Source organism: Phyllostomus hastatus, unplaced genomic scaffold (assembly GCF_019186645.2).
Source record: "Phyllostomus hastatus isolate PE091 unplaced genomic scaffold, TTU_PhHast_1.1 phas_scaffold_317, whole genome shotgun sequence".
Classification (NCBI taxonomy): Eukaryota; Metazoa; Chordata; class Mammalia; order Chiroptera; family Phyllostomidae; genus Phyllostomus; species Phyllostomus hastatus.
Window position 1 is genome coordinate 5,860,277 of NW_025334023.1, and position 16,793 is coordinate 5,877,069.

A 16,793-nucleotide genomic window follows, 5' to 3' on the forward strand; every position below is an offset into this window, starting at 1 on the left:
ACGGGAGAATGGTGAATAACTACTAGTGTTTCTTTGTGGGGTGAGAAAAATGTCCCAGAGTTATGGTGGTGATGGCCATACAATTTTGTGAATATCCTAAAAATTACCAAACTGAATTTTTAAAAAATAGTTATTTGGACAAGAATGTAGATATGAAGGGGATGAGGAATGATCAAACACTAGAGACATCTTGCATAGAGAGCTGACTGGATTTGTTAATAGAGTGCACATAAAATGAGAGAAGGAAAATTCAAGGATGTGCCTGTAAGACCTTGGATTCAAACACTGGAAAACTTTGGTTGCTATTAACAGAGATGGGGGAAACATGTTAAGGTGGAAAGGGTTAAGAAGCTCAATTTGAACCCTGGCTGGTGTGGCTCAGTGGATTGAGCACTGGACTGTGAAGCAAATGGTTGCCGGTTCGATTCCCAGTCAGGGCACATACCTGGGTTGCAAGCCCAGGTCCCCAGTGGGGGCCACATGAGAGGCAACCACACATTGATGCTTCTCTTTCTCTCTCCCTTCCCTTCTCCTTAAAAATAAATAAATAAAACCTTAAAAAAAGCAGCAGCAGCTCAATTTGAGGCAGGCTGACTGATTCTGACTTAACAATTCTAAACTCTTGCATTTTCCTGTCTGTATTGGAAGTTAATCTAGATGTTGGTGAAATGGAGGATATCATCCTAATTATTATATTGTAGAATATAATTTTTCTCAAGAATTCCTAACAAGTCTAAGAGTTGTTCAGAATTTAAGTTAGTGGCAGGGATTAAACCTTCCAGAGGCAACTGAGCTGACAGTCCAATTCAATTTAAAAAACCAAACCAAACAAAAAGACAAAATGAAGCAAAGCCAAGTATGAGTTAAATATCTGGTTCCTCCATAGCACACAGGGACAATCGCCATCATGGATGACATGTATAGCAGTGATTTATCATTCACTATTTCCCCGTATCTCTCTCTCACAATATGGAGAGCCTCTTAAGAAATAGCATCATGTCTCTGCATCTCCAGAACAGTCTTTAGTAAATATTTGTAAGGTAAGATTCCAGGGTCCACCAATAATATTCCATCTTTTTCATATAATTCCAAATTACCAAGGAGACAAAAAATAAATATAATTGAATGTGAGAGCCATGAAGCTGAAGTAGGGTATTAATGAGTAGTATCAAAAGCAGTGGTATTAATAACATAAGTTGACATCAGTGATTACTATATTTCAGGAACATCAAGAGTTTTACATAAATTAGTTCATATAATTTCAGTATAACCTAGGTACTGTCATTACCCCCGTTTTAGAATGAGGAAAGTGAGGAGACACAGACAGGTACAGTATTTGCGTACTGTCACAATTAGTACATATTAAAGGCAGAATCGAATTTACAGACAGTCTGACTTCAGAGACCATCTTCTTGATCACTCTGCTATATTAGCAGCATATGGTTTAGGAATGTCTTGACAGTGTTTATAAGTACATGAAAACCACACTCATTAGAATTCGGCTTTTTGAAAATGTCAATTACAAATTTTAAAAATATTTTTGAAGTATAATCTACATACTTTGAAATGAATGTATCTTAAGCATTTTCAGCTCATCAAATGCAGTTTTGACAAATGCATACACCCATGTAATCCACATCTCTATCAAGATAAGGAATATTACTCCCAGAACAGAAAATTCCCTCCTGTCCTGTCCTACTCAATCCCTCACCTCCACCAAAAGGAAGCAGAAATGAGATCAGTTTAGTTTATTCCAAACTAATAATAAATGGAATCAAACAATGTGAACTTTTGGGCTTTTTTCATGAAGCATAATGCCTTTGAGACAAATACATATAGTTGCACGCATCCTAGGTAATTTCTCTTTATTGCTTAGTAGCAATACATGTATGAAAGCTATTATAAATAAAGAAGCTACAAACATTATTATAGAAGGCTTTTTGTAAACACATTTCCATTTCACTAAGGCTGGGTTATAGAGTAACAGTTTAACACTCGAAGAAACCACCAAACTGTCACCCAAAGTGGTTATACCTTTTAACATACCTACCAGCAAGGTATGAGAGTTCAGGTTAATCCACATTCTTGCTAACATTTGGTGTTGTAAGTTATTTTTATTTTACTTATTCTAGTGGAGGTAAAGTGGTATCTTGAAAAGGAACAGAATATGCCACCAAAATGGTGGCATTATTTTACCAAAATACTGTACCAAATTATTTTAAATTGAAATGACATGAGAAATAGCTGGTGCAAGAAGGACACTCTGACAGTCCTGTGTACCCCTGAAAGGAAGAAATAAATCTCCGATGTGAAGGTTCCCTGCCTATGCAAAGAAGGGGTGCCTATCGCCAGAGAGGGAATCGAGGCTGAGAAGGCTGTGTGAAGAAGCCTGGTTACTTCCTCACGGATTCACCGTCCCAAGCCCAGACTTCTTTGTCTTGTCAGGTGTTCACAAGTATATTGTTTCTTTTTCTAAAACATATAAAAGTTCCTTAATTTGGTTTTGAGCCTCATATCTTACTTTGGGGTTTGGTAAACAAAAAAATTAAATTTGCTTTTTTCCCCCTACTGCTAATGTCTTATGTGAACTTAATTATTAGACCATCCAGAGAACCTAGGAGTAAAAAGGTAAAAGTTTTCCTCCTCTACAATCTCATTATGATAAAAATTGAGAATTTTCTGATGAACAATACTTTTTCATGTGAACATTGGCCATATGTTTCTGTCTATCAAGTAACCATGTAGCAGTCTGCATACAATGTTATCTTCCTGAGAAGACATGACATAAAAGCACTTTCAGGAGACTCTCTCTAATCTTGAGGAATCACCTAATAGATTCTGGTCTAAAATTCTCTCAATTAATATTAATAACCAAATACTACCACTTTGTGGTATTCACAATTTTTTGCTTATCTTTTTTATTCTTAATGAAATTCTCTTGACATAGCCCTGGTGTACATTAATATCACTTTCACAAGATTATTTGATCAGATATAAAAAATAGTTTTTTTATACTTTCATTTAGACCTAAAACAGAGATGAAATAGCTGTAACAAATACTACTCTACCATGGCAATTATTATTTGAACATTATTAGAATAATTGGACACTGGCTAGAGCTTAAATATTTTTGGCTTTGAAACCTACTGGACACTTGCTTAAACTATACAAAACTACAATACCTATGTATGGTGCCACTTGGGAAATATCAAGGGGACTTCAGACGACTGCCTAACCACCAAGAAGTACACCTGAAACCAATACAAAATAAAACTAAAAGAAAAAAAAAGTACAAAATTACCATTTTTAAAGGTTAAACATCATAAACAAATACTGTCAATTTCATATGGTTCGATGAAATTTGGCTAGTTTTACTCTTTTGCAAGTAAATCTTATTTACCCTTAAAATATCATTATTTATCATGAACACTTCCTTATCTATCCACATCATATATATGTATATTATAAATTTTATAAGAGACAGAAATAGAAACGGCTATTTAATAAATGTTTTAAGGCTGTGGTGATGCTATGGTATTACAATTTTTTTGAAAGACTTTTTTTAGAGTAGTTTTATGTTCACAGCAAAATTGAGAGGAAGATACAGAGTTTTCTCCCATACTCCCTATTACACAAATTTATATTCACAATATAAATTTATTAATTTAATGAAATAAGGAAACATTCGTGTGACAAGCAGGTGTTTAGAATTTGGCTTTAAATAATGCTACATAGCTCGGAAAAGCTGCCCGGTGTGTTGCCAACAGGAATTCACATGTTCATAAATGTTCTACAAAAAGGCTAAAAGTAACTTGGCACCAAGTTCTCTAAAAAAAATTTGTGATTAACATGAGAAAACTGTGTCCCAATATTCTATATACGCATTTGCTTCTGAACAAATGCCACATGTACCATTTTATGTTTATCATAAACAGATTTTTTTTGTACATGGAAAGATGATTTTTTAAAAAAGCAGAAGTACAGGGAATAAAACATGGAAGAATGATCAAGGATGAGAAGAGGTAAAATACACACCAATGGAATTTTGCCCTTTCCTCTTTTTGCTGATGAATATTTCTTTTATGAAGAAAGTGTTTAAATCCTTGGGTTAGAAATGTAAGAAATGCCAATAGTTACTAAGATTGGGAGAAACGATACAGAATTTTACTGAACATTAGCTATAGTGCTAGTATGATTTCTAATATACTTCTCACATGTATATTGGGGAAGTGTTATCACCCTCACTTTAAAGTGCATGAAAAGAGTATAGAAAAATTACCGATAAGCCATCAGCCTACCAAAGGTACACCAAGAAACACAGCACAGATTCAAACACACTTGTTAATTCTAAAATCTATGGTCTTTCTCTCACATCTCACATTAGAGTACAATATACTTAAAACAGTGTACAAGATATTTTTGCATATGACTAATCAATAATAATCGTAATTATTTTTCTGTCATATTTTCATCATCTACAAAGTATGAGAAAGTATCTTTTTTTAAAAGATTTTATTTATTTATTTTTAGAGAGAGAAGGGAAGGAGGGGAAGAGAGAGAGCGAGAGAGAGAGAGAGAGAGAGAGACATCAATGTGTTGTTGCTGGGGGTTATGGCCTGCAACCCAGGCATGTACCCTGGCTGGGAATTGAACCTGCGACACTTTGGTTTGCAACCCACGCTCAATTCACTGAGCTACGCCAGCTAGGGTGAGCAAGTATCTCTTAAACGAATATGAAAAGATATTTGTGTATTTCATGTAGGAAACAACAGAACTGGCGGTAAAACGTCATGAACAGAACCTCACTCAATTTATTCACAGTGAGAGATGGTGAGCAAATTTTATTTGAGTACTATTTTGTTTATTTCCATTTAGTAAATTAACTACACGAAGGACCATATTATAATATGAAAAAAAGGTACTTATAAACAATCACCAGCGAGCTCATTAAATTCACTTTTATTCTTAGGGAACGAAAGTTGAGCTTCCATGACCCAAACAAATATTCTAAATTTCTACAGATTATCTCTTCAAAACTTTAGTAAGTAATCATTAATAAAAATCTGCTAAATTCTAAATAAGAAAAAACAGATGAGTTAAAGACAAAAGAGTATTTCATAAGCCAATTGTTATATATCTATTAAGTCTCCCTACTTTAGCTATAAATCCTCATACTTCCTAAATTAATAAAAACCATGAGGATTAATAATGGAAGAAATTCTAAATAAGTTGTAAAACAGAATATTAGAGACACAAAGATTCTGAATAACAGCCTCAGTGTCATTTGATGTTTTTAAAAATTGTATTTCAAGATTTTACATCAAATGTTTCCATTCAAATATATCTGTTAATACAAACAACTTAAGATTTTAAAAAAAGATTATGACAAATAAGCACGATGTTCCTCAGATTTCTTTATAACTCCAGGAAAAAAATGCACACACAGTAAAAATTAATATACTAAAGCATCAAGACAAATTGACCAAGTTAAAGTAATGAGGAATAAACAGAAAGTCCTAATAGAAAACTATTATCTAAATAAGAACCAAATGATTTTTAAAAATATTTTTGTCTAACAGTGGGTTTTTTGGTACATATTATCAATGGATTATTACTTGTTAGAGTGTGACTTCCTGAAGTACAAAATATATGTTCTGATATGAACCACACTGCTGAATATATTTATTTACCTGACAAATAAGGAGTGAAGTGCGGGCTATAAGGACCCCCTAGTGCGAGTCTTGTGCAGGGCACTAGGCTAGGTCCTGGAAATCCCCCAACCCCACAAAAATAAAACTGCATCAGCCTCAGAGATGGAATCTGAGTAGAAGAAATCACAGTAAGCAAAATACAAATAAAGGTAAAAAGATTCTAATAAAAGATACCTGACAATGCATTTCCATGATGAGCCATCTTGATCATCTTGTTCTTCTATGTACATTCTGACATTGTGGTCTTGATCCAGCTGGTACCAGTACATGAGGCCATCCTTGTCTCGGCCAATTGGCTGGAGACGCATGGTATCGGCATCTTCCTCATTAATTATATTCTTGAATTTGAGATTGTCATCAAACTGACACTCACAGAGGTACTGGAAAATAGTCATAGCATCGCTTAAAATACCCCACCATAAACGTTTCTCCATTACAGTAAGTGTGATATGTTCAACCTTAGAACTGATTCAGGAACAGAAGCAAAAAGAACACATATGGTTCATTAATCTTTTACCATCCCCCATTTTATAATTTGCTTAGAACAACCAATTTAAAAAGATAAATTTTAAGTTAACATTTTATTTTAGTATTACATAAATTTACAAGTTTCACAGAGCGAATAACACAAAAATCAAGTTATATTTCAACAGTAGTGAGTCTGCAGTAAGTCACCCATATTGTCTCATCACATAAAATTTTCAATGATTCCTTCTCTCAAAAGTTTTTAAATGAACAACATTCTCAAAATGGCTACCTGTCTTTGAAAGCCTGAGATAGATGCAATTTTCAAGAAAGGTAGTCTCATTGATAGCTGTTTCTAGAGAATTACCTTAATAAAAAGATACCCACATGACTAAATGAGGAACTGACTGGACTTTTTGTTATACATTTCTATACAGGATTGGGGAGAAAGTCAGCTTTCTTCCCTGAGCCTCTCTGCCTAGGCAAATAATACTTGAAATTCCTATCAGTGTCTTTGTCTTCGCCTCTGTTATCTAGGCCAGTAGCCTCTCTTCTGTGAAAAGTATGTTTTTCCTTCATTATGCTGGCCACCTTGCTTATACTAGGGCTAACACTCTGAAATGGGTAGGAAGAGAAAAGGAAACTCAAATTTGAAAATAAATCTACTTTGAGGAGACCTATTTTAATCTAGTTGCTTTGGCTATGTGGCATGTTCCTAAGTCATCTGAAAACTATCAAATGACTAATTTAGTAAATCAGATTAAGCACAGTACGCAGTATGTTTTAGTAGTGATTGTGAAGGCTAAAAATGATGAATAAAATTAATTTGGGGAAACTGCCTGCCCAATTCTACCTCAGTCCCTATAAGAAGCACAGATCATTAAATTTAGATATACTTGTATATTAAAACACAATCAAAAGCAGTAATTTAAAGAATGGACTGTTTTTGCCATGGCCAGATAGCTCAGTTGGTTAGCACACCATCCCAATACACCAAGGTGTGGCTAGATCCCGGGTCAAGGTACATAAAAGAATCAACCAATGAATGCATAAATAAGTAGAATAACAAATCGATGTTTCTCTCTCCGCCCCCTTCTCTCTCTCTCTCTAAAGTCAATAAAAAATAAAAAAATAATAAATAAAGAGTAGACTGTTCTGTCGCAAAAAAAATATAAGAAAATAAGTCCTTTTCCAATAACAATAGAAATGTCTACTTTCCAGTTATTTTCCCAACTCAACCAGGAGTCAAAAGTGAATTTTTAAATTAAAATAATTGTAACAAATAATTAACTTTTATTACCTTTAGGAGTGCTAATTTGCATTCAACACTCATTTCAAGATAGCCTTTCTTCTCCATTTCCCATGCCCAGGTGCTATTAAATTCTTGGCATATCTGTTAGAGAAAGTTAGTGTCTTAATACATAAAGTTTTATTTATATAGATAGCTTTGTTGTATAATTACATTAACTGTTCTTGATAATATATATTTATAAAGGAAGAAGTTCATAATAATCCAATCCAATTCTGCCCTAAAATGCATACTACTTAAATATGCCAGAAATGTTTATTATTGACTGCTGACTGAATTTAAGTACTGATCTCTGCAGATCTCTCCTCTGCTCTCGAAAATTTTATACACATTTTTGTAGTACATTCTCCTAAATGCAAATAATTATAGATTCCTACTCTCCACATGAACTGGAAGTTCCTAGAGGGCAAGCACAATAGTGTACTCATCTCTATGGTGACAAGAAAAGTATATTAAAAACATGCCAAATTGTAAGTATATTTTAAATCAAACCATTCTCCATCTTAATGTTCTCTTATTTATGAGTAAAGGTTTCACTCTGCGGCATTGAAGACCTTCTGTAATACAGCGTGAACTTAAATTTCCAGGCTTCTCTCCATATATAAGCATTCCAGGGAAAGCAGAGCCACCTAACAAGCTCAGGAAAGGAGACTTGGATAACCACCCTACTCAACAACAGGGAGGGAGGGACTCATCAGGAGAAATTCCATGGGTTCTCTCTCACCTCTGGGAGCCAGTTTCTTCAGGAATAAAAGAGGAGCCAGAATAATACTGATCTTAAAAGGTATGAAATAGGCATGTGAAAAATGACATCAAGTACCTAGCAACTTCAATAAAATCTGTCTTTGTTGCCTTAGTCCCTGGCTTTGTTTATCTTTGACAGGGAGAGTCCTTGGATATCATTTAGATAGAAATTTTTATTTTACAACTGAGAAACATGAAATTCAGAGATTCATTTATCCAGTGAGTCCACAAATATTTACCGAGTGGCTACCCTATGGCAGGAACTAGTGTGGGGGAAGACAGACGACCTGCCATTGTGAAGCTTACATTCTGAGAGGTGACCAACAGGTAAACATTTAAAAATTTCAAGGAAAGACAAATACTATGTTGAAAATAAAATAATGTGATAATTTGAGTGTTATTCTGCATTGGGTCCTGAGGGAAAACCTCATTTTTAAAAGTGACGTTTGACCCAAAAAGCTGAGACAGAAGACAGAAATGAGCCACAAGAATATCTGGAGTAGTGATGTTACTGTTCCAGGCAGAAGACACAGGCTAGCAAAAAGGTCTTTAGATTTGGCATTATTAGAAAAACAAAAAAGATCAGTCAGTGTAAATGAAGCAGACAGAATGAGGAAAGTAGCAACAGATAAGGTTAAAGAGGTAAGCAAGGGCCAAGTTACACAGGCCAGGGTAAAGAACTGAGATTTTATTTCAGCTATGATGGGAGGTTAATGAAGAATTTTAGATGCAGGAATTTATGATTTATGCTTCAAAAATGGCTGCTATGTAAAAAATGGATTGAGGAGGAGAAATAATGGAAACTAAGAAACCAATTTTAGGTAAGATATAATGACAACATGAACTACATGCTGGCAGGAGTGAGAATAGAAAGAAGTAGACAGTTATTTTGAAAGCAGAATCATCAGGACTTTTGATAGAACAGAAGTTGATAGAGGGTGACTAGAAAGAAAACCAGAAGGGGACACCTAGTTTCCTTGGCTTGAACAAAAGGAAAAATAAAAGTGTTTCGACTTTAACTGAGAGAAGGGAGTTAACAAGAGATCTCTTTTGTACCTAATGAGCTTGAGGCATTTATTAGACAACTAAGAAGTGCCTTGCTCAAAGTTACTGAGCTGAGACTCCCGACTGACAGATCCTTCCACCAGATCTTTTCAAATCTGAGCCAAGAAGAACTTTATGGTAAAGCAGTGACAGGTCAAGGGCTGTGTCTGTGAAACAGTATGAGACGTAGAGCGAGTACAAAACAAATACCTGATGAATAAATCAAAGATGTGCAAAAAGAATGCTTTATCTTAATTTTAAAAATTCTTTTACATTAACCACTAATTATTTCTCTAACCAGCACATCTCAAAGAATATTATAAATTCTTACAGGAATGATAATAGTTGCATTCACTGCACGTTCACTGTGTGTCAAGTAGTGTTCTAACTGCTTATTTAAGTCAACTCTCACAAGTGTTAGATGAATGTACTGCTGTCTTCAGAAAGGTATGCACGTTAGCCAAGGAATGAGAGATATAGGAATTACTATCTTTAGTTATTTAAGGTTAAATCAGTGTATATTTAAGATACCAATCAGGTCAGTTGTCACTAATGGAGGTATAGACAAAGGCCAGACTGAGAATTATAAATCACCTAGCTTCATTATTTGTACTCAAATTACACCCTCACCAACTGTCCCTGACCTAATATTTAAATATGTCCAACTATTTTATGTATAAAATTCTTTCTGGAGTACTACACCAGATATTTACTGAGCATGTAAAGTACTGGGAAGGCAAAGTCTCAGCGCTAAGAAATTCAGAGAGAGAGAGAGAGAGAGAGAGGGAGAGAGAGAGAGAGAGAGTGTGTGTGTCATGTAATCAAGCAGTCAGTGAATTATCTACAAACTAAGTAACTGATATTAATATAAACTACTATAAAAATACAAGGAGAAAAACCATAATTCAGCCTATGGAGGAAAGGAGGTAAAAAAAAAAGTTTTATTAAACTGATGACATTTATGCTAGGACCTGAAGGATGAATGAGATTATACCAGAAAAGGGGGTAATGATCATTTCAGGAAAAAAATCCCAGACCATGCAAAGCAACAGGAATGTAACGATCTGAGTGTCAATGTGAAGGTGAAGAGAAGAGCTCTTCATGGGGAGACCTAGAGCCGTAGATCTTGGGTGCTCAGGGCTGGGAGTGGGCAGAGACAAGGCTGTGAAGAAAAGAAATGAGCAAGGCTGCGAAAGTAGGTCATGCCTTGCAAATATGGGGAGTCAACATGCATTTGGAGGTACTGATACAAAAGTTTTGTTGCACTGTGCAAGACAGACAGGAGGATAAATTCTGAGGTTAAGAAGACCAACTAAAGCTGTTCTGCAACACGTCAAGAGAAAGGTAAAGAAGCCTGAGCTAACCCTGGCAGAATACTCAAGAAAAGGCAGATACTGATTGTTAGTGCATTTATCTTACAAAAGCAGTAAAAAGTTCTGTGACTAATACATGGTTTTACTATTTATGAAAGAACTTTCTCATATATTATTTCATTGTAAATGGGTATTCTGTAAAACTCAATATTTTTGAAAGCAAAAGAAAGTTTGATTCATCTTTCCATTTCCTATAGTACCTACTAAATACAGGGCCTTGCTGGTAGTGGACACTCAATAAATATTTACTGTATCAATGTTCTTTGGTGTAACTACTGAGATAATTTACTGTAATGATGGGATAAATGGGAACACAGCCTATAAGACATGCATTAATGGTTACACACAAAAGATGTTACTTTAATTCCTTCAAAACAGGAAATATTTCAATGGCAAGTTTTCTCAAGCAACATGGCTTTGAAAATCAAAAGAACACCCAAATCCCAACAACTGACCAGAGCATGCATTAATTAATTAGTTCATTCCACAAACATTTTATCAGGAATTTACTGTTTACCAGACGCTGTGCTTGACATCAGAGTAAGTAAAATGCTATAACTCCTGCTAAAGGAGCTCAGGATTACTGGAACAGGCAAATGGAATCTCAGTTAACTTATAAACTGGGCACATCTATACATGCCAAAATTTGAGAAACTATTCTCATAAGTAGCCTGTTCTGAAGTCTTAGTCATGGAAAAGGTATCCTGAAAGTATCTGACATAAGTCTATCAAGAAAAATAAAATCTCTATCACAACTACCTTATATATACAGGTATGATTTAACCATATACCTAAAATACACACAAAATGGAAAGAATGTACGGTAAGTACCTCCTTCTAAGTGATCTGCTTTATATCACTCTATCCAGATATAAAGGGCCATAAGACTGTAATATCAAATAGTTGAGAGTCAATCCTGGCTCTCCCTATATGATCAGTGCTATCCCGAGTTGAGTCAGTTACCTCTCTGAATTTCAGGATCTTCATCTGTAAAATGGAGGTTTTTGTTGCTAGTAAAAGAGATGAGATAAAAGAGATGCCTATCAGATAACTCACTGTGCCATAGCTGCCTTATATAAATGCAAACCTGAAAATGGTTCTAAGAAAATCACCGTAAGAACCAAGTGAGCACAAGGAGAAAGAGAAGGAACTGAGAGCTGGTAGGAAGGAGGTTAGTGTTCTTCAAACTGTACATTGTTTTGTGACACTTTTGTTTCACATATAAATAAATATGTCTAATATTTCACTAAAATTATTGGTGATTAATTTAATTTCCTACTTTTATTTTCTAGGTAATTACTTCTATGTTATACTACATGCTTTCCTTATTGTACTGTGTATCCAATACTATGGGGAGTATAATGAAGCTAAGATTACTACTAGATTTAGAGAAAACTCCCTGTTGTATTTTTATAAATTTTATTGTGGAAATACGTATAACTTTTGCCATTTTAACCATTAAGAGCACAATTCAGTGGCATTAAGTACATCCACAATGTTGTATAACCATTACTGCCTTTTATTTCCAAAACCTTTTTATCACCCAAACAGAAACTCTTTAAACATCAAGCAATAACAACTTCCCATGCTCCTCCTACCCTGCAGCACCTGGTAATCTATAATCTACTTTTATGTCTCTATGAATTTGCCTATTCCAGATAGCTCATGTAAGTAAAATAGTCCTATTATTTGTCCTTTTGTACCTGGCTTCCTTCATTAAGCATAATATTTTCAAGGTTTATTCATGTTGTAGCACATATAGGAACTTCATTAGTTTTTAGTGATGAAAAATATTCCACTATATAAACACATTTTGTTTATCCATTGATGGACACTTGGTTTGTTTCAACCTTTTGGCAATTATAAATTATGTTGCAATAAACACTAGGATACATATACGTGTTTTCAATTCTTTTCAATATATAGCAAAGTGTGGAATTACTGGGTCCTATGGCAATTCTATGTTTAGCTTCTTGAGAAACTGCCAAACTTCTTCATAAGCAACTGCACCACTGTGCATTCCCATCAGTAACATACGAGGCATTTGGGATCTCTACAACCTTACCAACACTTAGTGTTTTCCTTTTCTTAAAAAAATAGCCATCCTATTAGGTATAAAGTGGTATCTCCCTATAGTTTTTATTTGCATTTCCCCAATGACTAATGATTACCGATCTTTGTGTATCTTTGAAGAAATATTTACTCAAAAATTTTGCTTATTTTTAAACTCAGTCGTCATTTTGTTGTTGAGTTTTGGGAGTTCCTTATACAGTCCAGACATTAAATTTTATCAGTTATATGATTTTTCTCCCTTTGTGTAGGTTGTCCTTTCACTTTCTTCATAATGTCCTTTGATGCACAAAGTTTTTAATTTTAATAAAGTCCAATTTATCTACTTTTTCTTGTTGCTCATGCTTTTGGTAGTCGTATCAAAAAATCTATTGCCAAATCCAAGGTTATCAAGATTTATCCCTATTTTTTAAAGCCTCACCCAAGGACATGTTTATTGATTTGAGAGAAAGAGAGGTGAGGGAGAAATGTCGATCAGCTGCATTCCATATGCACTCAGACCAGGGACTGAACACGAAACCTGGGCAGGTGCCCTAACCAGGAATCAAACCAGTGACTTTTTGGTTTACAGGATGATATTCCAGCCAACCGAGCCACCAGGATAGAGCGATTTATTCCTAATTTTATTCTAAGAGGTTTTAGCACATTTATTCGGGTTAGTGATTCGTTCTGAGTGAATATTTTACATATGGTATGAGGTAGACTACAGCATTTTACAAGTTGTTAAATTTCAACAAATGTGTATTTTTATACTATTACTCAAAAGAAGTTTTAAAAATACTGCAATAAGTACTCAATACTCTATCCTCTCATTTTCAACTAAGAATCAAGACATGTACATATCATTAATCTAATTCTTTTTAATATATTCCTAAAATTTTTATACCTAAGAACTTTTAGTAAGGAGGTTCTATTTTTACTTCCCAGGCTATCTGCTTATCTCAAGCAATGCAAAGTAACTTTAAATTGCTATTTTTATGTAACTGCTTTCAAAAGACACTGGTATCAGAATTGTATGTATGTTTACTAGGTAAGTAACTGTGGCTATGAATGAGCATGTAACTGAGCATGTAACTGGAAGGTCATGACCAACACAAGGGTGTGCACACCTGGAAAAAACCCCAAGGGAGAAGCAGGTTCCTGAAGTCTACCCAAGGACACTTCTGCAACAGGTTTCCCAACTATAATTAAGGAAGTACTGCTTGTTTCTCTTTGTAAAGGCCATCAAGTATAATACTATCAAAAAACATTCATTGGCCCTGGCTGGGTGGCCCAGTTGGCTGAAGCATCGCCCCTGTACACCAAAAGGTTGCGGGATCTGTAGCCAGTTGGGTCGTGTGCAGGAGGCAACTGATTTATGTCTCTCTCTCTTTCTCTCTCATCAATACATTTATCCGCAGATGAGGATTAAAAGAAACAAAAAACAAAACCATTCACTGAACCACCTGAAGTCACATAGGAGTTCAACAGAAAACTACAGAAAATGCAACCTAACATTTCCATATCCACAAGTATGAATAATATGGCATAAGTTGCTGTCAACTTCCAAAGGAATTCCAGCCATAGAAACAAAAATATCCCTTAAAATTGCTTCTGATAATAATGAATATTTAAATAGCATTTGCTGGGTTCCAACTATTTGACAGGCACTCTACTGAGAGTACAGAAGCTAAGTAAATTAATCTTACATACCTAGTAATTAGCAGATTTCAGGTTTTGCCCTATTAAAAATCCAGTGTTCTTTCTATACCACCACATGCAATTAATGTATGATGGTACATTATGGCTGCACAGAGTTAAATGATACTCTTTAAGAAACATTTTACAGAGTTAAATTTATGTAAAAATGCTTTCCAACATATACAGGATTCAGTATTCATTCTGTGGCATTGCTTCAGTATCCACTATCTAGGTGACCTCAGGAATTACTTAATTCTCCATGACCTGGTGGTGTTATTCATTAAATGATAATGTTTGTAAAATATCATTGGACCTAGTATGTAGTAGGCTCTCAAATATCAGCTCTTATCATTATCAAATTTTGGATCAGTTAAAACGTTCATAAATTGCTGGTGGGAACATGAAATGTAACGGCAGCTATGAAGAAGTCTGGCAATTCCTCAAAAAATTAAACATAAAGTTATCGTATGGCCCAGCTATTACATTTCAAGGTATATACATAACAGAAAAGAAAATACATGAACACACAAAAGCTTGTACACTAACATTCATAGGAGCACTACTCATAATAGCCAAAAAGTGACAAAAACAAAGTGATCATCAACTGATGGATAAATAAAATGTGGTATAATCCAAACAACAGAATAGTATTTGGCAATAAAAAGGAATGAAATAAATGATAGCATGTTACAATATGGATACATCTTAACATCATTAGGTGAAGAAGTCCAACATAAAGGCCACATATTTTATGATTCCATATATTAGAAATGTCCAAAACAGCCAAGTCCCTAGAGACAGAAAATAGATCAGTGGTTGCCAGGGGAATGGGGACAGGTGTTGTGATTAGGGCTGTTGCTACTGGGTACAGAGTTTCTTTTTGGGGTGATAGAAGTTGTTCTAAAACTAGTGGTCATAGTGGCACCACATAATGAATATATTAAAAATCAATCACAAAAATACTTTAATATGGCGAATTTTATGTTCTACCAAATGTAGGTCAACAAAAAAGAAAAAATGACTATAACAAGGCAAGTAAGTATTAAAGATAACAACCTTAGTTTACTTTTGAAAAATAAATATAGCAGTAGAGAAATATCCAATCCTTGTCAAAGTATGACCAAAGGAACAAATGATAAAAGAGGGTCCTTATGACTTCATAAGGAGTAAAAGCAACGGTTCTTTTTGAAATTGCAATTTAGCTTAAGGCCATCTACTGGCAAACTTACTCACTTTCAAAGATTTCTAAACATGTTACTAGAGACCAAAGGACAAAGATTACACCCTATCTTTCCTTTACTTTTGAGGGACAAATGAATGAGGTCATTTTCTATTGAGGGGTACAGAAACACCCCGGAAAAGGTACATTAAATTATGTTCCACTGAAAGTCATTATCCCTTAAGTGCTGAGCCGCAGCAAATACTCCTTGCTTATTCTAAGAAGCATATTTAGTTTTATATTTTAAAGTTCTTGAAATCAGGAGCCCTTTAAAATCAATGATAACATTCAATATGATAGTATTTTTTTTCTTTGAGAAATTGTCTCTAAATAATTGTGTGGCATGCACTGAAGAAATCAAAGAAAAACAACAACTACCCATCTCTTAGAAATTATTCTGAGGCTAAAGGAAATCAAACTTGATTTCCTTTAAGGAATAATTTATTAAAAACAGGCTTTCCAAGCCCTGGCTGGCGTAGCTCAGTGGATTGAGCGCGGGCTGGGAACGAAAGTGTCCCAGGTTCGATTCCCAGCCAGGGTACATTCCTGGGTTGCAGGCCAGAACCCCCAGCAACTGCACATTGATGTTTCTCTCTCTCTCTCTCTTTCTCCCTTCCTCTCCCTTCCTTCCCTCTCTAAAATAAATAAAATCTTAAAAAAAAACCACACACACAAAAAAACTGGCTTTCCCATTTCTTTCCAAGACCTTTTAATGGGCAGGAAGCAGGGCAGCAGAAAAGCAGGGGCACAGGTACTGAATCTGTTGAAGGCAGGTATTTATTAACGTGGCGGGAGTCATTATCCATGGCTAAGGTGTCTGAAATTGCTCATGTGGAATCCATTATCACTAACAACCATAGGAAACAGGAGTTTCGTGGAAATATGAGAGCTTATTGGCAGAGAAATTTCTTTGTGATTGACCAAGTAAAAGAAACATGAAGCTTGATAAGGCTAAGGCCTATTTGACTAAGCAAGGGGGTTAACAGGTCCTAGCAAAAGTGCTAATTGAAATTTCCATTCACTGGGGGTTCTTTATTTTAGGAAGTTAATTCTATCTTAGAAGTAAAAAGCTTACCAGCTAGGTTTTCAGGTCCCTTTACATTCTGGGTTGCACTGGAGTGCACTGGAGAATGTATGTTGGCAGGTACTGGATACAGCAAAACAGTAAATGCCCTTGG

General features: G+C 35.0%; 1 protein-coding gene across 3 annotated transcripts in view; it reads right to left on the reverse strand.

Annotated features, from left to right (window-relative positions):
* Positions 1–16,793, reverse strand: part of RSF1 (remodeling and spacing factor 1) — a 113,635-nt gene that overhangs the window by 47,754 nt on the left and 49,088 nt on the right. For all 3 annotated transcript variants that reach the window (XM_045817778.1, XM_045817777.1, XM_045817779.1), the window contains exons 3-4: positions 7,477–7,569; positions 5,886–6,091 (exon numbers count right to left, since the gene is read on the reverse strand). In XM_045817778.1, the coding sequence (XP_045673734.1) occupies positions 5,886–6,091; positions 7,477–7,569 (299 nt within the window). The remainder of the gene's footprint in view (positions 1–5,885; positions 6,092–7,476; positions 7,570–16,793) is intronic.